The 27,526-nt window shown below is 53.6% G+C and overlaps 1 protein-coding gene and 1 long non-coding RNA gene across 4 annotated transcripts in view; both read right to left on the reverse strand.

Annotated features, from left to right (window-relative positions):
- The window catches only part of ZBTB46 (zinc finger and BTB domain containing 46), a 90,526-nt gene that overhangs the window by 22,369 nt on the left and 40,631 nt on the right, over nt 1-27,526 (reverse strand). For all 3 annotated transcript variants that reach the window (XM_033187157.1, XM_033187155.1, XM_033187156.1), the window contains exons 2-3: nt 25,691-26,660; nt 11,536-11,820 (exon numbers count right to left, since the gene is read on the reverse strand). In XM_033187157.1, coding sequence (XP_033043048.1) covers nt 11,536-11,820; nt 25,691-26,627 — 1,222 coding nt within the window. In that variant the 5' untranslated portion in view covers nt 26,628-26,660. The remainder of the gene's footprint in view (nt 1-11,535; nt 11,821-25,690; nt 26,661-27,526) is intronic.
- Nucleotides 1,628-2,556, reverse strand: LOC117069128. Its single transcript, XR_004431379.1, has 2 exons — nt 2,142-2,556; nt 1,628-2,077 (listed from the first exon to the last, which is right to left on the reverse strand). It is a non-coding gene; the product is annotated as an uncharacterized LOC117069128 (long non-coding RNA).

Genomic DNA, 27,526 nt, shown 5'->3' on the forward strand with positions numbered 1-27,526 from the left:
GGGGGATGTGGTCCCTCTTGGGGGGGATGCAGTCCCTCTTAAGAAGGATGTGGTCCCTCTTTGGGGGGATGCGGTCCCTCTTCAGGAGGATGGATCCCTCTTCAGAAGGATGTGGTCCCTCTTCAGGGGGATGCAGTCCCTCTTCAGGAGGATGTGGTCCCTCTTCAGAAGGATGTGGTCCCTCTTTGCAGGGATGTGGTCTCTCTTCAGGATGTAGTCCCTCTTGGGTGGGGATGCGGTCCCTCTTCAGGAGGATGTGATCCCTCTTCAGAAGGATGTGGTCCCTCTTCGGGGGGATGCAGTCCCTCTTCAGGAGGATGTGGTCCCTCTTCAGAAGGATACGGTCCCTCTTCAGGGGGATGTGGTCCCTCTTCAGAAGGATGTGGTCCCTCTTCAGAAGGATGTGGTCCCTCTTCAGAAGGATACGGTCCCTCTTCAGAAGGATGTGGTCCCTCTTCAGGGGGATGTAGTCACTCTTCAGAAGGATGTGGTCCCTCTTCGGGGAGATGTGGTCCCTCTTCGGGAGATGTGGTCCCTCTGGGGTCTCACCTGAAAGCCTAGGGTGTTTCCTGGATCTCCTTCACCTTGCCGGGGTTTGGCCTCCAGCCTGTGTCTTCACGTGCATGACCACGGAGATTGCTGCTGTGCTGCCGTGTGGCGTAGCCTCCCACCCAGCGCTGTTCTGCTTGGTTCTTGCCGTGTTGCTCTGTGTGCGTGTGTGTGTGTGTGGCTTAGAGGGTTGGGGTGGGGGGCAGTTGTATGCAGAGGTTGGGGTCCTCCTCTTTGTTTCTTGCCTTTTGGGATTTTACCCCTCAGTCCCAGCTCCTCTGGCTACCCTGAAGGACAATCTCTGTATCCGTACACTGCCATCTGCTCAGGCTCCACTTCCTGTTCCAGGGTTTGGGAAATATGCCAGCAACACTGTTGGGGTGAAGGGCAGCTCGTCTGTATTCTCTTCTCTCAAGGATCACAGCCTTGTCCCACCTGCACTGGCCCCCTTCCCGGATGGGTTATGTGTGTGGGGTTCTTTTCTCTTTTGAGACAGAGTCTCACTCTGGCCCAGCTGGAGTGAAGTGGTGCAATCACGGGCCACTGCAGCCTTGACCTCCTAGGTTCAAGCGATCCTTCCACCTCAGCCTCCAGAGTAACTGTAGAGATGAAGTTTCACCAGGTTGCCCAAGCTGGTCTTGAACTCCTGGGCTCAAGTGATCCTCCAACCTCAGCTTCTCAAAGTGCTGGGATTACCAGCATGAGCCACTGTGCCCAGCTTGAGGTCTTAATTTCTACAGACACACACAGACATACAGGACTGCTATACTGATGGGCACCCAGGTCTGTGAGGCCATTCACATTTTGTGAAAATGGTGAATATGCCAAGAAACCCAGAATGAATTTTGTAGACAGGAAGCGAGCTTTGTGGCAATGAAGGGACCTAAAGAAAGAACCAGGCTTTTATTATTGAAATTCTCTTTTTAAGGAAGACTAATGTTACTTACTGATACATTTTTTAAAAATCTCTTTGAAGTTAATCTCTAAGCAATAATATTTCAAAACAGGAGAAGAAATATTTAAGTGAATGTGCTGAAAATATCTTTGTGTGTGTTGCTTTTGTTTTTTTTGGGGGGGGGGGCAAGGTCTTGCTCTGTGGCCCAGCTGGAGTGCAGTGGTGAAATCACGGCTCACTGCAGCCTCAACCTCCTGTGCCTAAGCGATCCTCCCTCCTTGGCTTTCCGAGTATCTGGGATCACATATGTATAGCACCGCACTCAGCTAATTTTAAATTTTTTTGTAGAGACAAGGTCTCCCTGTGTTGCCCAGGCTGGTCTTGAACTCTCAGGCTTAAACAGTACTCCTGCCACAACCTCCCAAAGTATTGGGATTACAGGCATGAGCCACTGCGCCTGGCCTGAAAACTTTATATGCTGAATGAATGTCTGTGTAGTTTCAGGGGAAAGAATGTCAGAAGTAAGGATAAAGTCATACTGCTATCTATTCTAAAAATGTTCTTATAGCCTTTATCATTTTACTATCTGCCATGAACATATTTTTTTAGGTTCTATGGCACATGTCTACACTTCTTTTTTTTTTTTTTAAATTTTTTTTTATGTTGTTTTGTTTTGTTTTTGTTTTTGTCTCTACACTTCTTAAATTGTTTTCAAAAAGTTAACCAAACTCTTTCAGCAAAATGGTGCGGAGAGAATCTCTACAACCAGGCCTCCTTATCAATCCCCCAAGACAACTCTCTCCCTGCTGGGCCCACCTGCTGCTCACCCTGGAGAGCAAAGGGCAAAGTCGTTGTACGGCCTCTGATGTCTCTGCTTCAACAGCACCAGGGTGTGCCCCACCCATGAATGCAGAGCCTAGGCGTGAACTAATCTCACAGTCAGATGCCACACGTTTCTTCTGTCACGGTGCCCAGGTTGAGACATATCATTTCAGGTCCAACAGCTGAGAGATATTCTTTTTTTTTTTTTTTTTTGAGAGGGAGTTTCACTCCTGTTGCCCAGACTGGAGTGCAATGGCGTGATCTCTGCTCACTGTAACCTCTGCCTCCCGGGTTCAAGCGATTCTCCTGCCTCAGCCTCTTGAATAGCTGGGATTACAGGCACCCGCCACCAAGCCCCGGGTAATTTTTCTACTTTTAGTCGAGACAGGGTTTCACCATGTTGGCCAGGCTGGCCTCGAACTCCTGACCTCGTGATCCGCCTGCCTCAGCCTCCCAAAGTGCTGGGATTTTAGGCATGAGCCACTGCGCCCGACCAAGAGATCCCATTTTGACCAATAAAAAATGAAAAGCTTCATTTTCTCTACGACTGACATTACAATTCCAACAGGCATTTGCATAAAGAGGTCTGGCAGCTCAGAAGGCGCGGCCTGTGTGGACTGCTCTCCCGACTCTCGCAGATGCCAGCAGAGCACAGTCACCTTTGGTAAAATGCCCCAAACCTCGCTAGAAATCCCACTTTTCTCCATCTTCAGAAACTCATCTCAGGAATAAAGATTTGAGCAACTAGGGGAGGCTCCAGCAGATGACACTGGCTGAGTGAAGATGGGGACCTTCTGGAAAGTGGATGGGCTGTTGGGCAGATTGCGGGACATGTCTCTGGCCTGGGAGTGGGCTCCCCCGACACGCCACTTTCCCTGCCAGATGGCACTTCTGGTTATTCCAGAATCTGGAATGGGGGATGCCTGTTTCCCTCCTGAGCCCACCTGCTGCTCTGGGTCACCAGAGCTCAACAAGTCCACAACCACCTGCTCTGAATAGAAAGCTGACATTGAACCTAATTCGTCTGACAAGGAAAGCAGCACATTCCTGTAACTCCACGCCAACACTGGAGCGCCGCGCACATGCCAGGCACACACCACCAAGGACGCCATGGCAGGCTGTGTCTTCAGATCTTCTGAGAAAGTCGCTGGGTCAGAGCTGTGTGGCTCCACTTCCCATGGATGGGGACATTTTTCCTGTCCCCGAAAGGCCCCGTCCCCACGTGTTGGCAATCCCGTGGGATCTCGGTCATCTGAACCCCGTCAGGCAGAAGCTGGAGGTCCACCTGCCCCACCTGCCCACCAGCTGGGCACGGAGATGCCTTCACCTGGCAGCGGCCGGCAGAGGACTCGAGAAATGACCACAGAAAGGCACACACCGGCTCCTGGTCACAGCTCTCCGCAGACGTCCCCTCCCCGACGCGGCTGTGAGCTCCCCGCTGCTCCAACACACTTGAGAGTTCTTGCGCATGGGCAGCTGCACCTAGCCGGCCACCGGGACCTGGACACCAATGCCCTGGCTGCAGCATCAAGGCAAATGCAAACGCTGGCTCCAGCACACAGACCAGAGGTACCCACAGTTCTGTCCCAAACCACTTCCAGCAGGTCCCTTTGCTTGTCACTTGCTTCACGGGGCTCCTTAGCTGGCCTCAGGGTAAAGCTGTCAGCACCCAAGGAGCTCCAGGTGAGGCTGCTCCCAGGGCTGGGCAAGTCCATCCAGGCCTGGGCTGAAAGAAGACTCCTCAGGCATCCTGGACAGGCCACAGGCCCTGCAGAAACCCACCCTCGTGCCAACACTGGAAGAGGACTGCTCCGCCCAGCTCTCCACGCCATGAGAAGTGTTGATCTAGAACCAGAGACAGACAAGTTATAGACCGTCAGGATGGGATAAAAGCAGCAAGACTTCTAGGTGGATGCTCTGCCACCCTTACTCACCTGGGACATTGTCCAGTCGCTACAAAGACAGGCTGTCAACAGCCATCTGGAAAGGAAGACTGTAATTAATTCTCAATGAAGAGACACTAAAAAAAAAATATGCATTAACAAAACATTAACACCTGCCACCAAAACTATCCTGTGAGAAATGACTCGTGTAGCAACAGCAATTAATTTCAAAATCCAAAATGTGTGGTTGAGGCCGGGCACCAAGGCTCATCCCAGCACTTTGGGAGGCCGAGGAGGCTCACGCCTGTGATCCTAGCACTGTGAGAGGATGAGGCAGTTCATGCCTGTCATCCCAGCAATTTGGGAGGCTGAAGCAGGTGGATCACTTGCAGTCAGCAGTTCGAGACCAGACTGGCCAACATGGTGAAACCTCATCTCTACTAAAAATACAAAAATTAGGCCAGGTGCAGAGGCTCACGCCTGTAATCCCAGCACTTTGGGAGGCCGAGGCGGGCGGATCACGGGGTCAGGAGATCGACACCATCCTGGCTAACATGGTGAAACCCCATCTCTACTAAAAATACAAAAAATTAGCTGGGCGTGGCGGCGGGGCACCTGTAGTCCCAGCTACTCGGGAGGCTGAGGCAGAAGAATCACTTGAATCCCAGAGGTGGAGCTTGCAGTGAGCCAAGATCACGCCACTGCACTCCAGCCTGGGCGACAAAGCCAGACTCCATCTCAAAAAAAAAAAAGTGGGCTGAGTTCTTGTTAAAGAATTTCTTTTCTCCAAGGAGGCAAACACGCCCCATGGCCCTTTCTTTACAGAAAAGACCCTGCGACTTCAGGCATAGGAAGGAGAACACCTTCCACCAGGGCCCTGCGCGGCTCCGGCTGGGGCAGTGGCCTCTGAGTCGGGGCTTGGCCAGAAACGGGCAGTGACCAGGCCTGGAAGGGACCGGCCACCACCACTGAGCTCTAGGAACTGATGTTTCCAGCCAGCCCACTGCAACATGAACTGAATGTCTTTACGTTAGGGGAAAAAAATTGCTCAAAATATAAAAACCAATTCAACTTCATACAACCTATCGCTGTGGGAGTGGAACAATTACTATTGCAAAAGAGAGTAACTCGGCTGACCTAAAATGGGTTTTCTCTGTACCTGGGTGAGTTGAGGGTGGGAGAGGAGGGCACATGGAGAGCAGGTGCCACCAAAGAGCCTCCTTGGAGGTGCCCAGGCTCATCTGGGTCGTGGCCACGAGCACATGGGTGTCAGGGTCACCATGCCCCAAGTGTTTGGCCCAGCTGCCCCAGACAAAGCTGGCCACCCTGGTGTCTTACCTGAGCTGGGGGAGGCAGCGCCGGCTCCCTGGGCTGGGTCTGGTGGTTCCCCAGAGCCCATCCTGTGGCTCTGAGGGTGGAGGGTGGAGGCTGGAAGGGCTTCTGCTCTGCCATCAGTGACCCTCACAAGGGACCCAGGCCCTGGGAACACAGGAAAGGAGGAGTCTCACCCACAGGAACGCGTACCAGCCGCTGGGTTCTAGAGAGTTCCAGAAGCACCGATGATCTTCCCGGTATGCGGTGCGAGCCCAGTGATGACCCGGGGGTCTCGCTGGAGGCAGGTGTACAAGTGCTTTGATCAGCTGGCCGACCCACAAATGCCTGGGGTCTTCTCCAGGGTGGGTCTCTCTTGAGTCGGAGTGTGAACACGGCTGGACTGCAGAAATGCTCTCCTGATGAGAACACCAAGGCGCGCCGGCCTGGGCTGCCTGAAAGTGCATGTCCACCAAATCCCTTTGGTCGGTAACTGTTCACGATTCCAGTCTCGATCCAGAACCAAGGTAAAGTTCTCGATTTATCCTCTAAATACCAGAGGGAAACAGTCTTTAAACCACAACCAAAACAAAGACAAGCTGCGACTCTTCTCTGCAAAATGCCTCTTGACGCCTGGGCTCAGCCACCTTCTCCAGTAACGAGCCGGCCGGAAGCAGTGCCCCCAGGAAAGGACTGCAGGGAGCTGGGATGAGCTTCACGGGAGGCGGGACCGCATCGCCATGGCTGTCCCTAGAATCCTTGACTCTTTAAAAGAGTGAGGGAGATTACACTGGCAACACTCCAGAGGCCGCGTCCCACATTTCCAGGCACGGCTGATGTGGGGCTCACAGCCTCCTGTCCCCGGCTGTCGGCCAGCCAGCGGCACATCCTCCTCTTGTCTGTGTGAAGTCGGCATCTTTGTGCTGTTTGCAGACATGAAGGCAGCGCACACCTCAAGGCCCCAGGTCAGCGCCAGCCCAGCACAACTTGTGGGCAGCCGTGTTCTGAGCCTAAATGACACTTTTCATGGTTTCTACTGGGTGAACAATGACTATTAACAGGGAGGAGGCCAGCCTACTGCTGAAATGCTGAAAAAGGAATAAAAGTAAGCAGAGCAAAGTTCAACGGAATCAAATGAGAAGTACAGCAAGTCCTCTGAAAGGGATGTCAGAGATTAGTGGTCTACTAATGAAACTGCCATCTATTTAATTTAACAGCCAAGCCAAGGTTATTGGTCCTACAAATCCAACGAAACTAGTTCAGTTTTTCTAGAATGTTCCAGAATCATTCCCAAAGGCCCTCTGAGTGTTGGCTGCTCTGTGCCTGCTGCCTGCATATTTAATGGTTCTCTAAATTCAGAAATCTGCGACCACCATCCCATTCTTGTGCAAAATTGCCACGGCCGGGCTGTATTTGTTCAACCACGGTGCATTCATGATGAGGAGAACCGGGCAGGTGGTGGGATCCCCACCCCACCACCCCGCGCCACAAAGCTGCAGTGGACACACAGCGAGGACCGCCGTGTCCCCCTCTGTTTCCTGCACAGCACGCCAGGCCACTGGGAGATGCGTTCGACGGGACACCTAGAGACCACGCTAACAAGAGGCCCTAACCCTGGAAATGCTCATTGCCTGCAACCAGCACATAGAGGAGGTTCCAAGTCAGGACCGGCCATGCCCGGCACAGCAGCCACGCCCCTAGAACCACAGCAGGGTCCCCTAGAACCACAGCTGGGGCCACTTGCCCTCTCAGCCCCTCTTCAGAGCTCGCCTGACTTGAAGCTGCATTCCCTCCGCTCTGAGGGCAGGGTACTGGGGGCCCTCGCCCAGCCGAGGCAGCTCTTGTTTTCTCTCTTCTGATGGAGCGGAGGAGAGGAGCAGGTGGCCCCGGGGCTCAGGGTCGAATTTCCGGAGCTACAGGATAGGAGGGCCACGCCACAAGCCACAGTGAGCTGCCCTCTCTCGCCAACCCCACAGTCACCCCCACATTCAGCAATGGGAGGACACGGCTCTGTGTCCATGCCCCTCCAGAAGGCAGGAAGGGAGAGAGGGGAGCGATGGGGTCCCGTCGGGCCTGCTGCTCCCGCACGGTGTTGAGAGAATTAGAAGTCCATGAGTTAAACGCTTCAGATCAAAAGACGGTGTCAGACTCCGAAGTTCAGTTCTCTCCCCCGATCGGTGTCCACCCAGGTACCAGCGAGTGGAGCTGCTCCATGAACTCTGAGGAGTCCCTCCTCCACAGCAGCCCCCACAGAGGCCAGGCCCCCGGACCTCACCTTCAAATCACACTGAGGCGCCTCGGCTGAGGCTTCCCTGGACGCAGGCGCCGGTGTCCATGGTCTACTTCCGCAAGGATTCTGCGGGACCACCTGTCGGGGACAGAATGCCTACGGCAGTGAGGGAGGACCACAGAACTTTGGAAAATCCAAGTTTTTTTCTAAGTATTTCTATTATTTACCTCAGTGCATGATGGAAACAGGGAGGAGCCATGCAGGATGCCAGAAAATTACATTTTAAAATAACCTGTCCCCTGCCGGGTTCTAGAGCCTCTCTGTCTGCTGGGCAGGCATCTGGGTCATCCAGTTCACAGCCCAACAAGCGAAGGATGCTGACAACTTCTAAACTGTATTTACAGAAAACAAAAGGGAAAATTCTCCCCCCTGCCCCGCCCCGCCCCGCCCTGACTGAGTTTTGGTCTTGTTGCCCAGGTTGGAGCTCAATGGCGTGATCTCGGCTCACTGCAACCTCCTCATTCTGGGTTCAAGCGATTCTCCTGCCTCAGCCTCCCAAGTAGCTGAGATTACAGGTGCCTGTCACCACACCTGGGTAATTTTTTGTATTTTTAGTAGAGACAGGGTTTCATTACGTTGGCCAGGCTGGTCTCAAACTCCTGACCTCACGTGATCTACCTGCCTCAGCCTCCCAAAGTGCTGGGATTACAGGTGTGAACCATCACACCTGGCCCAAAAGGGCAAATTCTTACAAGAGAGGTGGAAAATTTAGAATATTAAAAAGGAGGCTAGAACTTAAGAGAAATAACAAAAGACCCACCAGCCAACTTCACCTGGAATTAGTCACAGCTGTACTAAAAATCGAGTGAGATGGGACCAGGTGCGGTGGCTCACGCCTGTAATCCCATCACTTTGGGAGGCTGAGGTGGGCAGATTGCCTGAGCTCAGGAGTTCAAGACCAGCCTGGCCAACACGGTGAAACCCGGTCTCTACTAAAAATATAAAAATTAGTGGGGTGTGGGGGCACCCACCTGTAGTCCCAGCTACTTGAAAGGCTGAGGTAGGAGAACTGCTGGAGCCCGGGAGGCAGAGGCTGCAGCAAGTCGCGATAGTGCCACTGCACTCCAGCCTTGGCGAGAGAGTGAGACCCTGTCTCTAAAAAAAAAAAAAAAAAAAAAACCGCATGCACCCACACACAAACACACCCGGGAGTGCCGGGTGTGCCCTCACCCCACCTTCAGGATTTAGGACACACTCAGGATGCAGAGGTCACAGCACTCTCACTGCAGGGAGAGGCCCTGGGAAGAAGCCAGCACCATTCAAGGTCCCAGCCTTGGGCTCCGCGGCCATTCCCCCCACGTGCTCAGGGGCTCGCTTCCTGAAAGGAGGGGCCCGGAACAGAAAAGCCCTGAGGAGGAAGGGGAGAAACTGCCAGGGCCGCAGCGGCCGAGCTGGGGTGTGTGTTCCCAAGGTCAGACACTGGCACCAGGGGCCACGGCTCAGCGGCCGCGGGTGAAATGGACATCTTGGGGGAAGCCGTGCCCTCCGGCCCCATCTACTGCACACACAAATCACCAAAGGTTTCATGGACGGAGCCACACCCAGGGAAGGCTGTCAAGACACAGAAACAGTAGAAAAAGCACAAACAAATCACTTCCCCCCAGTCCAACAACATTTTTTTTTTTTTTTTTTTTTTGACAGGGTCTCACTCTGTGGCCCAGGCTGGAGGGCAGTGATGCAATCACGGCTCACTGTAGCCTCGACCTCCTGGGCTCACGCAATCCTTCCACCTCAGCCTCCTGAGTAGCTGTGACCACAGCACAGGCGCCATCATGCTTGGCTAATTTCTCATAAGGATGGGGTTTCGCCACGTTGCCCAGGCTCCCACAGTCATTCTGAACGACCAAGACGCACCAGCCGTACCTGCAGGGCTGCACAGGAACTGGGTGTGTTGGAGTCCCTGCCCTGAACGAGTGTATACAACGGTCTGAGAGCACCCAGAGGAAACAGCACCCAAGCCCCCCATGTGAAAAGGTGGTCAGAGGGGAGGGTGGTGAGGGAGGCCCGGCATCCCCCTCCAACCGCACCCATGGGCACGCGTCGCTGGCCGCACCCAGCCTGTCCCTCCTGATGCCCACGAAACGTGTCCAGCACTCCATCTGGCCGGCTGCAGGATGCCTACGTGCCCTGCCACCCTTCCTGGAAAGGTCCCAGTACCCCAGGGTTTGGTCAAATCCAACCATTTCTGCTAACAAGTACACTTTTGCATTCGAGAGGGGACGGGGCCAACATTTTGGAACATAAATCACAAACGCTCTGCCTGCACCGTGTTCGGTATTTTAGAAACACTATTTTGTTTGAATTCACAACAGCTGTGTAAGTAGCACCCCCCCGCCCCGTTTTTCAGATGTGGGAAGTGCAGCCTCAGGACGTCTGCGAAAGCCCAGCTCGCAGCTTGTCTGTCTGTGCAGTGCTCAGCCCTGGGCCTCACTTTCAGGGCCAAGACCCCTCGGCCGCAGCTCCTCGCTGAGTACGCGGGATAAAAGGAAGGTGAACACCACTTTCCACATGTAGTCTTTATTACCCACAAACAGTTGGCATCAGTGCTCACACCAACGCGAAAATTCGAAAGGATATTTTAGTGCTCATGAAAACAAAGTTGTAAAAATACTGTTTTTTAGAGCAGCGTAAAGAAAGAGACACACTTCCCAAATCCCAGCATCAAGGACGGCTGGCACGTTGCCTTCACTTCACTCAATACTTAGGAAACAATGGGTCCACACCACTCAGCACGCCTGGACCCCAGCCACCGAGGTGGGAGCCTCTCACACCCTGAACTCACTGCCTCCTCCCCTGGAGAGAAACAGGACGCACCTCACTCACTCTCAGCCGCATGCTGAGCACCAACTATGCACTAAGTGCCAGCACCAGGCCTTGCCCAGCGGCCTCACGTGAGCACGAGACCAGAAGGCAGCTGGCTGGGGGCTGGCTGCGGTGGGTTTTTAGTTTTTTGTTTTGTTTTTGTTTTTTTTTTTGAGATGGAGTCTTGCTCTGTCGCCCAGGCTGGAGTGCAGTGGTGTGATCTCCTGACCTCGTGATCCGCCCGCCTCAGTCTCCCAAAGTCCTGGGATTACAGGCGTGAGCCACCGCGCCCGGCCCCTTTGCTTTTTTTTTTTTAAACTCTTAAAGCCCAGTGCCCGCGTCTTGTCGGGAAGTCAGTCAGTCCGGGGGGAGCCCCACACGCAGCAGGGACTGAACCTCTGGCCACATCTCAGCAGGGGCGTCATCGTTTGGATTCGGCAGGGGATGTTTACGTTTTAAACACAACATCTGACGCATCTTTAAAAGTCACACGCCACCAGCATTATCCAGCGAAGGCAACACAAGGTGAGGCCCCCAAGTGCAATCGCGTCCCCATTTCCCTTGCGTGAAACGAGCCTCAGCACAGAGGCAACAGAGGGGCCGGCAGGGGGCGCCTGAGCCCGTCTCTGGAGCACAAAGACCCCCGGCCCCTGCGCCGAGCCTGCGCAACCCGGGCGGGCTCCCATTCCGCCCAACGACTCCGGGTGAGAAACATTCCAGCAAGCACTGGGCTACTCCCCTGCCCGCTGCGCCGCCCTCACAACCGCGTCCATTCCCTCCTCACTCTAAAGCCAGCTCTCTGTGGACCCGAGAGGCCAGTCCTGGCTGGGACGCCGCCCCACCATCTCCCGGAACAGGGAGGTCAGCAGGCGGCCGAGCAGCAGGGACAGACCCTCAGCCTCATCTCATCCTGGCCCAGGACCTGCAACTCTCAGCCTTCGAAACCACACCAAAGCCAAGCGGCCCCCAGGGCCTGCACTTACGGGACAGCGAGTGGGCCCCTCTGGGCAGGTACTCGAACAGCAGGGAACCGTCATCCCCCAGCACGTCGGCCTTGAGCGACAGCAGGCTGTTCTTACTCATGAGTGCCGCGCGCAGGTTGGCCACTGCGGTGGCCTGGTGCAGGGCGTCGTCCTTCTCCGGGGTGAGGGGAGGGCCCAGATAACTGGCTTCTCCTCCCAGGAGACCCTCCTCGACCTGTGCATAGAGCTCGGCCCTCTCTCCTCGGCTGTCAGAGCTGCTGGCTTCCGTGACGGACAGGTCCGCATCTGGGGACAGAGGGACACACGTCAGAAGACACATGGGTCATTCCCAGACTCTCCAAGTGGGACAGGTGACAACTTTACGACGTAAATGTAGCCTGAGCTACAGAGCAGCATCGAGCCCAGCCCACCCTGGGGGCCGGGCACCTGCCCCAGCAATGCAACAGCCTCGGCCGAGCCCGGCCTTTCATGCCCACCCAGGCCCCTGGCAGTGGTGGAGGATGGCTCAACTCAGAACAACGGGGGTTGCCCTCCCTGGTAACGAGGGTTGCCCTCCCTGGATGAGGGGCTGCAGACCTGGTTCCAGGCCCGGTTCCAGGGCTGAGGGCCTGAGAGTCAGAGGCTCCTGGGGCTGCAGTATTTCCATCTCTCAAAGACAAGGAGAGGCTCAAAATGGATCAATGACGTTAGAACTAAATCTATAAAATTCTTAGAAGAAAATCCGCATGATCTCAGATTTGGCAATAGGTTCTTAAATACAAAACTAAAAGCACAAGCAACAAAATAAATTGGACTCATCAAAATTAAAATGTCTGCGCTTCAGGCCGAGTGCGGCGGCTCATGCCTGTAATCCCAGCACTGTGGGAGGCCGAGGCGGGCAGCTCACCTGAGGCTGGGAGTTCAAGACCCACTTGGTGAAACCCCTCTACTAAAAATACAAAAATTAGACAGGCGTGGTGGTGCATGCCTGTAATCCCAGCTACTCAGTAGGTTGAGGCAGGAGAATCGCTTGAACCCAGGAGGCGGAGGTTGCAATGAGCTGAGATCATGCCACTGCACTCTAGCCTGGGCAACAGAACAAGACTCTGTCTCAAAAAAAAAAAAAAAAAATTGCAACCTATATATCTGATAATAAAAAGATTAATACTGTAACTCAATATAAAAATGGACAAAAAATCTTACTACACATTTGTCCAAAGATGACGTATAAATGGCCAATACGTACATGAAGAGATGCTCAACATCACTCATCACTAGGGAAACGCAAAACACAACACGATTCTACCACACGCCACGATTCCACCACACGCCACGATTCCATCACACACCCAATGGGATGGCTGGAAATAAAAAGTCAGGCCAGACACCGTGGCTCACGCCTGTAGTCCCAATATTTTGGGAGGCTAAGATGGGAAGATCTCTTGAGAACAGGTGTTCAAGACCAGCCTGGGCAACACAGCAGGACAAAAAATTAAATTAAAACAAAATTGGCTGAGTGTGGTGGCTCGTGCCTGTGGTCCCAGCTACTCAGGAGGCTGAGAGGTGGGAGGAACACTTGAGCCTGGGAGGTTGAGGCTGTGGTGTGCTGTGATCTAGCCACCGTGCTCCAGCTTGGGAGGCAGAGTGAGACCCTATCTCAAAAAAAAAAAGGTCAGATAATATTGGCAAGGATGGGAAGAAATCAGAACCCTGGAACCTTGCTGGTAAGAGTGCAACATAGTACCCTTCCTGGGGAGCAGGTCGGCAGGTCCTCACAACGTCACGTACAGGAATCACCACGTGGCCCAGCAGTTCCACGTGTGGGCATGCGGATATCCACGAGAAATGAAGACACAAAAGCCCACAGAAAACCTTGTCCAGGATGCACCTAGCACTTTATTCATAACAGGCAAAAGGTGGAACAGTCGACAAGTCGATCGATGGATGAATGGATACACATGACAAGGTCCATTCCCACAGTGGAACATTATGTGGCCATGAAAAGGCTTGAAGAACAGACACAGAACCACACAGAGGAGCCTTGAAAACACGCTCAGCGGACGAAGCCAGACACAGAACCACACAGAGGAGCCTTGAAAACATGCTCAGCGGACGAAGCCAGACACAGAACCACACAGAGGAGCCTTGAAAACATGCTCAGCGGACGAAGCCAGACACAGAACCACACAGAGGAGCCTTGAAAACTACTGAGTGAACAAAGCCAGACACAGAACCACACAGAGGAGCCTTGAAAACTACTGAGTGAACAAAGCCAGACACAGAAGGCCACATGCCATTTCATTTCCATTAAATATCCAGAACAGGCAAATCAAGAGACAGAAAGTAGATTTATGGCTACAAAAAGGGGCTAGGGAGGGGTCTCAGGTGAGGGCTAAGTGAGGCAGGGTTTCCCTCTGAGCTGAGGAAAACGTTCTGAATGGATTGTGCTGATCCCTGCACGACACTGTGAATATACCAAAAACCCCTGAACTGCAAACTTTAAACGGGTGAATGGTGTGTGAATCATCTCTCAACAAAGCTTCTACTGAACAACCACAACAACAACAACAGGTGACGACTTGAGTCACAAATTCAACATATTCCTCCGAGTGTCAGCTCCGGCCAGCCAGGGCTTCATGGAGGAGCCTCCCTCCTGCGGGGCTGTATGCAGGGCCTCCAAACTCCCCAGAACATGCTGAGTGATGATGACTTGCAGATATTTTCCCACAGCAAGAGAATGGATTTTCCACTGTGGTCCTTGACAGGAATCGGGATCAGAACCACAGAAGCACAGGGGTATGAGGCAGGGGGAACTTGGAGCAGAGGCAGAGGCGACGTCTGCAAACACCCCTGGAACAAACACGTACACGTCGCTCACAGACGCCACTCAGGGTGGTGCTGTGAGGCCCAGCAGCTGAAAGCTGGGTGTGGCAGGTGCACAGGGCCCCCACTCAGGCAGTACACGGGGTGAGTCCAGCCTGGCAGGGGCAGGTGGGAGTCTCCGGGGATGGTGACATTCGGACTGTCAAGCTACCTATGACTTCTTCTGGGGCCTTTAAAGGATATTTTTCCAAACTCTACTGTATTTTTCCAAACTAGACTCCTTTTTATATTTTTTTGCAAATCCCTCAATGATACATCATATGAATTGTGCATTTCTAGAACTAAATGTACAGGTTATATCCAAACTCACGTTAAGGCTTTGTCTTAGCTTGGGATGCCATGACAGAACACCACAGGCAGGGCGGCTCAACAACGAAAATTAGTTTCCTCACACTCTGGAGACTGGGAAGTCCGAGGTCAAGGTCCCAGCAGACCTGGTGTCTGGTGAGGCCCCTCCTGACCTGCAGACGGTGGCAGGTGAACCCTCGGGGCCCCTCCCCAGAGTCTGGGAGCAGAGTGGGTGGTGGGTGCTATATTCTCACGAGCGTGTTCAGGGATCAGGGCCTGGCTGTGACTTCACCTTATCACTTCCTCCAAGGCCCTCCCCACACGCAGCCACACGGGGCCTGGGGCTCTGACACACGAGTGTGGGGGGTGCACATTCAGCTCATAAGAGGCTTCAAATAAAAATCACCCAATTTTATTTTATTTTATTTTATTTATTTATTTTGAGACAGAGTTTTGCTCTTGTCGCCCAGGCTGGAGTGCAGTGGCGCGATCTCGGCTCACTGCAACCTCCGCCTCCCGGGTTCACACCATTCTCCTGCCTCAGCCTCCCGAGTAGCTGGGACTACAGGCACCCGCCACCACACCCGGCTAATTTCTTTCTGTATTTTTAGTAGAGATGGGGTTTCACCATGTCAGCCAGGATGGTCTCGACCTCCTGACCTTGTGATGGGCCCGCCTCGGCCTCCCAAAGTGCTGGGATTACAGGCACTTGCCAACACGCCCAGCTAATTTTTTGTATTTTTAGCAGAGATGGGGTTTCACTACATTGGTCAGGCTGGTCTCAAACTCCCAACCTCAGGTGATCCGCCCGCCTCAGACTCCCAAAGTGCTGGGATTACAGGCACGAGCCACCGCGCCCGGCCAAAATCACCCAATTTTAAAGCCAAATTTTAAATATAAATTATTGTAACAAATTAAGGTGAAAAACACATAAAAGAAATCAGGATAAGCAGAAAGAACTCTCCCATGCTAAAAGTTGGGTTTCGGCTGGGCGCGGTGTCTCACGCCTGTAATCCCAGCACTTTGGGAGTCTGAGGCAGGTGGATCACGAGGTCAGGAGTTCAAGACCAGCCTGACCAACATGGTGAAACTCCGTGTCTACTAAAAAAAAAAATACAAAAATTAGCTGGGTGCAGTGGTGGGCACCTGTAATCCCAGCTACTCAGGAGGCTGAGGCAGGAGAACTGCTTGAACCCGGGAGGTGGAGTTTGTAGTGAGCCAAGATTGTGCCACTGCACTCCAGCCTAGGCGACAGAGCAAGACTCTGCGGAAGGAAGGGAGGGAGGAAGGGAGGAAGGGAGGAAGGGAGGAAGGGAGGAAGGGAGGAAGGAAGGAGTGAGCCAAAGGCCAAGAGAAAAGATTTGCAAAGCACATACTTGATGAAGGACTTGGAACAAGAACACCTAGGAACTCTCACCTCTCGGTAATAAAAGATGGGCAGAAGATCTGAACAGACACTTCCCCAAAGCAGGGACCCGGATGCGGAGCAGGCGCCCGAGACTCATGACTGCAAGCTGAGCCACGACACTCGCTTGGCCGGTGCCTCACGGCCGCCACGAGGACAGCCCAATCAAAACACGGCAGAAAGACCCGGACAGCCACTTGACCAAAAAAGATCCATGAATGGCATCATCAGCCATCAAAGAAATGCAAGTTAAAGACCACAGAGAAGCCGGGCGCAGTGGCTCACGTCTGTCATGCCAGCACTTCGGGAGGCCGAGGCGGGCGGATCACTTGAGATCAGGAGTTCGAGACCAGCCCGGCCAACATGGTGAAACCCCGTCTCTACTAAAAATACAAAAAAATCAGCCAGGTGTGGTTCTGGGTGACTGTAATTCCAGGTACTCGGGAGGCTGGGGCAGGAGAATCGCTTGAACCCGGAAGGTGGAGGCTGCAGTGAGCCGAGGTCATGCCATTGCACTCCAGCCTGGGCAACAGGAGTGAGAGACTCCATCTCAAAACAAACAAACAAAAAACCATGAAGAGGAGTCTCAGAATTGAACCACATTGAACCACAATGGTGAACGCTGTTTTTGTTTGTTTTTGTTTTTGTTTTTACAGACAGTCTCACCACAATGAAAAAGGTAGAGACAGGGTTTCACCATGTTGGTCAGGCTGGTTTCTAACTCCAAACCTCAGGTGATCCACCCGCCTCGGCCTCCCAAAGTGCTGGGATTACAGGCGTGAGCCAGCAGGCCAGGCCCTTTTTTCTATTTTTTTGGGGTGTGATATATTACATACCCTAAACTACACAGATTTCAGGTGTACAGTTTGGATAGTTTCTTGTTTTTACTCCTAACACTGTATTGGGAAAATATTCACGCTCAGAGAAAAGTTGAAAAAATGAAATGGTGACGATGCCTGCTGCCTAGATCCCCCAGTTAACATTTCGCTGTGTTTGCTTTGTTATGTATTTGTCCATCTAATCACTAAAAACTCTTATTTTTCAGTGCATACTAAAAATATGAAAAATTAGCCAGGCGAGGCGGCAGGCGCCTGTAGTCCCAGCTACTTGGGAGGCTGAGGCAGGAGAATGGCGTGAACCCGGGAGGCAGAGCCTGCAGTGAGCCGAGATTGTGCCACTGCACTCCAGCCTGGGCAACAGGGTGAGACTTCGTCTCAAAAAAAAAAAAATAATAATTTAGCCAGGCATGGTAGCATGCAGCTGTAATCCCCGCTACTCGGGAGGCTGAGACAGGAGAATTGCTTGAACCCAGGAGGCAGAGGTTGTAGTGAGCCGAGATCACGCCACTGCACTCCAGCCTGGGCGACAGAGCCAGACACTCAAAGAAAAAAAAACCAGAAAAGAGGCGTGGCGATTTTCATCAAAATCCCGGGCTACCGTATGCAAACCCCCAGCAGTGAGCCCATGAGGCCCCGGCAGAGACACCCAGGCTGCAACCCCCAAGCTGTGGCTTTACCACCTTGTGGCAGAAGGGACTCTGCAGATCCGATTCAGTTCAGGATCTCACGACAATAAGTCCTGGATGAGCCACGTGGGCCCTCAACAGACCCGCCAGGGTCCCTGTCAGAAGAGAAGGAGGCAGGAGGGTGACAGAAGTGAGGATGGGAAGGGGCAGGAATGATATGGGGCCATGAGCCAAGGATGCTGTGGCTTCCAGAAGCCGGAAGAGGCCCACGGACTCCCCTGAGCTCCAGGGGATCCAGCCCTGCCAGCTGCTTTGGATTTCAGAGAACCGTGAGACAAAACCTGCATTGCTCTGACACTAAGTCTGGTAATTTATTACAGCAGCCATCAGGAGCCAGCGCACCTCGTAACCTATAAACGCCCCCAGGTGCTTGCCAAAAGCACACACACCCATGAGCTAAAAAGACACCCGCAGGAGAGCCTCACAGCCCTGAGCCCGACACCCAAACACCCACATCTGGACGACAACAGGACAGGCTGCAGCCACGCCCCACGCGCCACGCGCCACGCCCATGGCGGGGAGCAGCGTTGCTGCCGGCCTCAGCTGTGAGTCCTTCCCCACCAGGACAAGGAGCAAAGCTAGAGACGCAAGGACACCCTGCCGAGTGGCTGCGTTAAAAGTTCAGTGTGAGCCAGGCAGTGGCTCACACCTGTGATCCCAGCACCATGGGAGGCCCAGGCGGGAGGATCACTGAGCCTAGGAGTTTGAGACTGGCCTGGGAAACATAGTGAGATCTACATCTCTACAAAAAACATTTTTAAAAATCAGCCAGGCGCGGTGGCGCACGCCCACAGTCCCAGCTACTCATGAGGCTGAGGTGGGAGGACCACCTGAGCCAGGAGGTCAAGGCTGCTGTGAGCCGAGATCGCACCACCGCACTCCAGCCTGAGCAAGAGAGTGAGACCCTGTCTTTAAAAAACCAAAAAACACAGCCGGGTGCAGTGGCTCATGCCTGTAATCCCAGCACTTTGGGAAGCTGGGGTTCACGAGTTCACGAAATTGAGACCAGCCTGGCCAACGTGGCGAAATCTTGTCTCTACTAAAAATACAAAATATCAGCTGGGCATGGTGGTGAGTGCCTGTAATCCCAGCTACTCAGGAGGCTGAGGTGGGAGAATCGCTGGAACCTGGGAGGCAGAGGTTGCAGTGAGCCGAGATGGCGCCATTGCACTTGAGCCTGGCAACAGAGCGAGACTCCATCTCAAAACAAAAACAAAAAATACTCTGTCCAGTGCCGAGAACAGAAATTTTTGAAAAATAAAATGAAGGCCGGGCGCGGTGGCTCAAGCCTGTAATCCCAGCACTTTGGGAGGCTGAGACGGGCGGATCACGAGGTCAGGAGATCGAGACCATCCTGGCTAATACGGTGAAACCCTGTCTCTACTTAAAAATACAAAAAAAAAAAAAACTAGCCGGGCGATGAGGCGGGCGCCTGTAGTCCCAGCTACTCGGGAGGCTGAGGCAGGAGAATGGCATAAACCCGGGAGGCGGAGCTTGCAGTGAGCTGAGATCCGGCCACTGCACTCCAGCCTGGGCGACAGAGCGAGACTCCGTCTCAAAAAAAAAAAAAAAAAAAACAAAAAACGAAAAATAAAATGAAAACAAAAAACAGCCATGGTGCTGTGAAGGGTGTTATTGTCTCTGTCCTAGTCACCAGCCGCTCCCCTAACAGACTGTAATGTGGTCAGAGCTGATTGCAGGTAATTCTGCTCATACCTGAAAGCAAAAACATCTAGAGAAGGTGCAGCTGAGTTCTCAAGCTTCCCAGGAAAGGACTGAACAGGGGAGTGGATGAAAACAAGCCAAGCCCAGCATCTCCCGAGCGGCTGTGGGATCGGGGTGTGGATCAGGACCAAGCCCAGCATCGCATCTCCCGAGCGGCTGTGGGATCTGTGGGATCTGTGGGATCTGTGGGATCTGTGGGATCGCGGTGTGGAGCCAGATCAAGCCCAGCATCTCCCGAGCTGCCAAGGGATCTGTGGGATCGGGGTGTGGACCCGGACACCCTTCCCACCCCACCTGAACGGCCGTGGGATCTGTAGGATCGGGGTCCTTCCCACCCCACTACTGACCAAAGCACATGATGCCATCTTTTGGTTGAAACCCTTCCATCCAAAACATAAAAAGACCATCTCAAGTGCAGGAAATTTGCTTCACCAGAACCATCGGACCTGCCGTGCTACTGAGACGGACCGTGAAACGTGTTCTGGAGACCAGGTGAGGGCACCTCACGTTCTGCTGGGCGCCAGGAGGGCCGAGATGCCACGCACACTCAGGACAGGAGCCCCCGCATGGATGGGTAACCTCAGAGGTAACTCCCTGCCCTCATGTGATCAGGACGGCTGAGACCGTGGGGGGTCCTCCTCCCCAACCTTCGTGGACAGAAGGGGGGAACACCAGAAGGGGACAGAGCCGTGGCCCCCTCCGCTCGCCAGTACTTGCTTTATCCCCAGCAAGGAGCTCTGGGGGCTGTAAGGAGCTGCTGTCAGCACAAGGAAGAGAAACTGCCTCACCGGAGGCAGGCCGGCCTGGTCCAAGAAACAGCTGGAAGATCCCCCCTACCCTGACAGCTAGGACCCTCACTCCCTCCCGGAGCAGACAGGAGGCTTGCAGGCAGCACTGCCTACCCGGGAAGCCATCTCCCCCCATCTGGAGCTCCTGCAGTTCTAATGTACGCTTAAAAATCCCAACATGTCAAGCTCCTGCCTCATCAGGGTTCAAGTACACACTTACTTTACAAAACACACAGATTTTACTGTGGCAGCACCGCTTAGGCATGTGTGGGGCCATTTAGTTGGGGCACCTGGGCTGTTGCTTTACCATCTTCTCATGCAGTAGCTACATATCCACTTCATCAAGGCCTCACCAGTCACCTCTCAGGTCCTTACTGCACTCTCTCCGCAGATGAGAAGGAGACGCCAGGGCCTGGGGAGGCATGGGCCTGCCTGCACACATGAATCTGCACATTTTAATCCTATTTCCCACAAGCTCTCATAGAAGTGAACTGCTGTAACTGAGAAATAAATTTCAAGGCATACTGTTTCTTGGAAGCTGTTAAGTTAGAATGCATTTGTCCTCCCTGCCTAGAAAATCACTCTTAAAAACAAACAGGCCCCAGGGTCACCAGGAGCCAGGAGGATGCACAGAGGGGTTGGGGCATCGACATCGAATGATCCATGGTGATCACTTGACGTATGTTCTTAGAAAAGGGACTTTGTGGCCGGGCGCAGTGACTCACGCCTGTGATCCCAGCACTTTGGGAGGCTGAGGCAGGTGGATCATGAGGGTCAAGAGATCGAGACCATCCTGGCCAACATGGTAAAACCCCATCTCTACTAAAAATACAAAAAGTAGCTGGGCATGGTGGCAGGCGCCTGTAGTCCCAGCTACTCAGGAAACTGAGGCAGGAGAATGGTGCGAACCCGGGAGGCGGAGGTTGCAGTGAGCTGAGATTGCACCACTGCACTCCAGCCTGGTAACAGAGCGAGACTCAAAAAAAAAAAAAAAAAAAGAAAGAAAGAAGGAAAAGGGACTTTGTGGCCGGGCATGGTGGCTCACGCCTGTAATCCCAACACTTTGGGAGGCTGAGGCAGGCGGATCGCCTGAGGTCAGGAGTTCAAGACAAGTCTGGCCAACAAGGTGAAAGCCCATCTCTACCAAAAATACAAAAATTAGCTGGGCGTGGTCGTGGGAGCCTGTAATCCCAGCTACTTGGAGGCTGAGGCAGGAGAATCGCTTGAACCTGGGAGGTGGAGGCTGCAGTGAGTCGAGATTGTACCACCACACTCCAGCCTGGGTGACAGTGAAGCTGTGTCTCAAGAATAAAAAATTTTAAAAACAGGGCATTTGCTTCTATAAATGGGATGAGGATTAAACATCCTCTTCTCTAAGATAGAATAAATCTTTAATGGAAACCAGCTGACCTCCACGGGATCATGATCTACCCCCAAACCCCAAGCTTCCAAATCCCAGCCTGAGGGCTTGGGCGGAGGACGCAGCTCAGGGAGTCACTGGCCACCACGGCGTGGGCAGAAACATCCTCCGTCCTCGCACAGCTCACAGCCTTGTGTCCTCATCTTAGCAACTCGGAATAATCGAATGGAAGAGTTTCACAGTTGCCTTGGAAACCCAAGAGATTTAAGACTCTAACCAAAGTACACAGCCAGAATCACTTGTTGGAGTCTAAAAACACCTTCTGCTCGACAACTGCATTTAAAGCATTCAGCCCACAGGCTTGAGGAGTGCACTATTTCTCAGTGCCTGGATCAACTCTTATAACATAAAGCCCTCCAGCACGGGCACCTGCCAGCGACTGAGGCACACGCACAGCGAGGTGGTCTGGGACCAGTGGGGAGGTCTCCCTGTGCTGACGACGGACCCTGCAGCGCATCTGTAAACATCAGAATACGCCCCCAAAGCCGGGTCTCTCGCCAGGGACCACTGCCTCCCAGGTTTTCGTTGTAGTGGAAGATGATAAACAGTCACGAGCAGATGGAAAGGCCACTGGCCCTGGCCTGCTGCCTGTACACTCTCCACACGTACGCAGCACAGAGAGAAATGATTTTCCCACCCGGTAATGTCTGGAGACATTTTCGGTTGTACCAACGGGGAACTCGAAGGCAGGTGCTCCTGGCATCTGTGGGTGGAGGCCAGGGCTGCTGCTAACATCCTGCAGTACCCAGGACAGCCTCACGATGGAGCACAACTCAGCCTCAGGCTGTGTTAAACCAACTGCTGTGTTTTTTGTTTGTTTGGGTTTTTTTTTCTTTTTTTTGAGACAGGGTCTCACTCTGTTACCTAGGCTGGAGTGCAGTGGCACGATCTCGGCTCACTGCAACCTCTGACTCCCTGGTTCAAGCGATTCTCCTGCCTCAGCTTCCTGAGCAGCAGGGACTACAGGCATCCACCACCACACGCCCGGCTAATTTTTGTATATTTAGTAGAGATGAGCTTTCACCATGTTAACCAGGATGGTCTCAATCTCCTGACCTTGTGATCCACCTCCTCGGCCTCCCAAAGTGCTGGGATTACAGGCTTGAGCCACCGCACCCGGCCTCAGATAACTTTTGTATTAGAGATGGGATTTCACCACTCTGCCCAGGATAGTCGCAAACTCCCAGCCTCAAGGGATCCGCCTGCCTCGGCTCCCAAAGCGCCTCCAAAAGGGATTTTGGGCCTGAGCTACTGCGTGTGGCCACCAACTTTCACTGAACATCCCGGTTCTCATAGCTCAGTGCAGGACACACAGCAACAACTGAGATGAGAATGAATAAAAGCTACATTGTGTCAAAGCAGAACAGCATTTACCCACAGGTGGGATAGAGGCATAGAGGTAAGAGAAAAGTACCCTATGACGGATACAGTTTCCCTCTGGGATGATGGAAAAGTCATGATGCACAATTTCATGCGCCACAGAAGGGCATTTCGGTCAGGGACAGACCACAGATAACCACCGTGGTCCCGTAGATTAGAACGCAGCCAGGAAATTCCTGTCACCTGGTGACATCATAGCTGTCACAATGTCCCAGCACAACTTAGAAAACTCAGTTTAGGGTAGGACACACCAAGTGTTTATAAAGTCTGCAGCAGTGCACAGTCCTGTCCTCAGCCTTCATGTTCACTCACCACTCGCACACCCAAGGCAACTTGCAGTCCAGCAAGCTCCGTGCATGGCAGGTGCCCTACCCAGGCACGCCGTTATCTTTTATACCCTATTTTTACAGCACCCTTTCTATGTTTAGACACACAAACACTTCCCATGGTGTCACAGCTGCCTGCAGTGCTCAGCATGGTAACTAACACTCTGGCAGGTTGGTGCTGGGTCTGTAACTGGCTGCACTTTCTAGTTCTGTGACAGGCGCCCCATGGCGCTCCCAGAGCAACAGAATCGCCTAACAATGCATTTCTTGGAACCTATCCCTGTCATCAAGCAACGCATGACTTCACTTAATGCCAGTGAAATGTACATTTGAAAATGGTTAAAATGGTAAGGTTTACACTGTGTCCATTCTACCACAATGATAAAAGTTAACGTATGTCGAGCTTCACTCCCAGCTCTCGGAGATCTCTCAGTGACGGAGAGGAGGAACCAGGGTCAGGAGAAGGGGACACACCCACCCTGCCCAGGAAGCCCTCCAGCCAGGGGAGCAGGCAGCGTCTCCCACCGTGCCACCCACACACTCGGCATCTGAGACATTTTTCAGGGCCTCCCACCCTGCGGCTTGCTGTCTTTCGTCCTCCTCTGTCCACTCATGCCCTCCCACGTTCATTTCCAGGCTTCATCCTGGAGGAGCCTCTCCATGGGCAGCACCTGCTAGGATGCCTCCATTCCTCCTGTTTTTAAATTAAGAGACAGGGTCTGGGCCGGGTGCGGTGGCTCACGCCTGTAATCCCAGCACTCTGGGAGGCCGAGGCGGGCGGATCATGAGGTCAGGAGATCGAGACCATCCTGGCTAACACGGTGAAACCCCATCTCTGCTAAAAATACAAAAAATTAGCCGGGCGTGGTGGCGGGCGCCTGTAGTCCCACCTACTCAAGAGGATGAGGCAGGAGAATGGCGTGAACCCGGGAGGCGGCGCTTGCAGTGAGCTGAGATCGCGCCACTGCACTCCAGCCTGGGCAATGAGCAAGACTCCATCTCAAAAAAAAAAAAAAAAAGAGACAGGGTCTAGCTCTGTCGCCCAGGCTGGAGGGTAGCGGTGTGATCACGGCTCACTGCAACCTGGACCTCCTGGGCTCAAGCCATCCTCCTGCCCTAGCCTTCGGAGTAGCCGAACTACAGGCACAGGCAACACCACACCCAACTCCAAACACCCTTCCTTGACTTGGGCCACAGCCTGGGGAAAAGAGCAGAGGCTAAATCCCCACAATTATTATTAATATGACATGCCCAGCACCAGGAATAATGGCCAGTATTCAGCAAACATTTAATATATTACTTACAAATCTGGAAGACACATAAGGGACAGCCATTCAGGTGGTGACATCCAGCTCCAACAAAGCTAAGCTCAGAGCCCCTTTGCAGTAAGTAATAGGCAGGACCCAAGGGGAGACCCTGTATCATGCAGTGTAAGAAAAAAACATCAGCCAGGCACGGTGGCTCACGCCTGCAATCCCAGCACTTTGGGAGGCCATGGAGGGGGCAGATCACCTGAGGTCAGGAGTTCGAGATCAGCCTGACCAACATGGTGAATCCTCGTCTCTACTGAAAATACAAAAATTAGCCTAGCCAGGTGTGGTGGCACATGCCTATAATCCCACCTACTCAGAGGCTGTGGCAGGAGAATCACCTGAATCCGGGAAGCAGAGGTTGCTGTGAGCTGAGATCACACCACTGCACTCCAGCCTGGGCAATAGGGTGAGACTGTCTCCAAAAAAAGAAAAAAGAAAAGAAAAGAGAAAAGAAAAGAAAATCAAGGAAATAAACCCGGTCTGTTGGCTTAAACAGGCAGAACCCACAAGTGGTGTTAGCAAATACAAAATCCACTTGCTGGGAAAGGCTGCTCCGTGGCTGTAACATCTCAGGTCCCCAGGTCAAGGACAAAACTAAGGCACGAAGGACAAAGTACATTCATATGGTGTTTCCATTCAACATTCACTACACCAACAGTGACCAAAGGCAGAAGTCCCGGGATGAAAAGCCTGGAGCTGAAGGCCAACCTGGCAAGCAGCCCATTGAATTACCCCAGTCAGGGCTCATGGGAGGGTCCCACAGGCCAGGGGAAGCAGACCCTGAAGGCCACGCCCTCACCAGGGCTGAGGGGTCCCCTCCCGGTATTACCCACCCGCCGGCTCACATCCCTTTGGCTTCGGAGGAGCCCAGCCCAGGCAGCCCCTGTGTGTGGGTGCTGATGAGGACAGATACACTGGGTCTCTGAGGACCCTGGCGATGCCCTGGCCTTTGAGATGCATCGGCTGCATTCCCTGCGGTCACAACAATCCCCTGTAAAAGGAAGTGACCCTAGGAAGCCACCAATGTGAGCCCGGACATGCGTCACTGCATCCCCACAGCGCACAGCCGTGAGGCCTGGACACACGGGGGCAGCTGAGGCCCCGTAACAAGCGAAAGGCTTACTTGAGTCTCGGCTGCTGAACGGCCACCCCGACGTCGGCAGGAAGGACGGCACCGGGGAGCTGGCCCGGCTGTCATCTTCCACCTGCTGTGTGATGTGCCGGACGGTCTCTTTGTTTTTCCGATTCTTCCTTCGGCCCGTGGACTGCCAGGCATCGACGGCACTCTGCTCCGAGAAGGAGTTCTGCACTGCCCCGTCCTTGGCAGAAGGCAGCTCACTCCCTCCGTACTGAGACGGTGAAGCCTGTTCTTCCTTGATGCGCAGAGGCCCGTAGCCCACGTCTCCAGGCCACAGAGACTGTGAAGAAACGTCATCGGGGCCGTCAGCCTTGGGCTCCTGATCCTCTTTGCCATAGCTGCTCCCTCCGTCGTGACAGCTGGCGATGGCTGAGTCTCCAGAAGAATTGGCAGGACTCGTTCGCCGTGCCAGCCATGGGGAGATGCTCCTCCCGGCCATCACCGCTGAAATGAGAGCTTCCGTGCTGCTGCTGGACGACGCGCCGATCTCAAACTCCGCAAGCTCGTCTGAGGCGTCCGACTTGATGCTGATGTCCAGCGCAGCCTTGATGAAGTCGTGGCACGCTTGCACGATGTCCGTCATCTGCAGGAAGCTGGCGGCTGACATCACCTCGATGACGTTCCTGCTGGTGAGCGCCAGGTGTGCGGAATACATGAAGTCGATGATGGCCTTGAAGCCCTGGGCCGTGACGATGTCCAGGTGCGTGACCGTGGCCTGCTCCGACGTCTTCTGCACCTGGCAGTAGAGTGTCTTGAAGTAGCGGCTGCTGCCCAGCAGGACGTTCTTGTGTGCCTTGAAGACCTTGCCCTCCACGACCACACAGACGTCGCACAGGACACCGTGCTGCCTCTGCTCGTTGAGCTCCCGCAGCAGGTGCCGGTAGTGGGACGCGATTTCCATATCTTCCTTTCGGTTGTTCATTTGGAAGCCCTGGTATTGCCTCTTTTACAGACTCTGTGGAGGTAAGAACAAGTGTTACCCAAGCTCAGCACAGGCAGAGGCCATGAGAGGCAGCCCGGGAGATGCCGGGCGGGGGTGGGAGGAGGGCCATGCGGCACAGAGCATGGCCAGTGGGAGAAGGACCCACTGGAGAGCCCACCCACAGGTGTGCAGCGAGGGGCCTGTGTCTCTGCCTACAGCAGGGCAGCAAACGCCGGAGGGCACCAGTGCGTCCAGGGTGGGACGTCTGCCATGTGTTTCCGTGCTGGAGGCTAATGGGATTCTGAACAGAATCCCACACACAGCAACTTGCATATCCCAGAAACGATGAAAACACCCAGCCATGGCTGAAGCAAGTCTTACCCAAACTAAGAGGTCGGTTAAATGGCCCACACTGTGGCCATCCCTCACGCCTGAAGAAACATTTTTTTTTTTTTTGAGACGGAGTCTCGCTCTGTCGCCCAGGCTGGAGTGCAGTGGCTGGATCTCAGCTCACTGCAAGCTCCGCCTCCCGGGTTCTCGCCATTCTCCTGCCTCAGCCTCCTGAGTAGCTGGGACTACAGGCACCTCCCACATCCCAGCTAGTTTTTTGTATTTTTTTAGTAGAGACGGGATTTCACCGTGTTAGCCAGGATGGTCTCGATCTCCTGACCTCGTGATCCGCCCGTCTCGGCCTCCCAAAGTGCTGGGATTACAGGCTTGAGCCACCGCACCCGGCCTTGAAGAAACATTCTTAAGAAAAAAGAATAAAACTTCCTACACAAAAACCCCACAGAATAAGGATTTAAAGCATTCACAGCCTTAGTCCTGAACGTTTCCAAAACTCTGAGCTCAAACCAGCTCAAGTATTCCGGAAGACGGAGGCTTCCTGGCTTAGGGCT

This window comes from Trachypithecus francoisi, unplaced genomic scaffold (assembly GCF_009764315.1).
Source record: "Trachypithecus francoisi isolate TF-2019V2 unplaced genomic scaffold, Tfra_2.0 Lachesis_group21, whole genome shotgun sequence".
Classification (NCBI taxonomy): Eukaryota; Metazoa; Chordata; class Mammalia; order Primates; family Cercopithecidae; genus Trachypithecus; species Trachypithecus francoisi.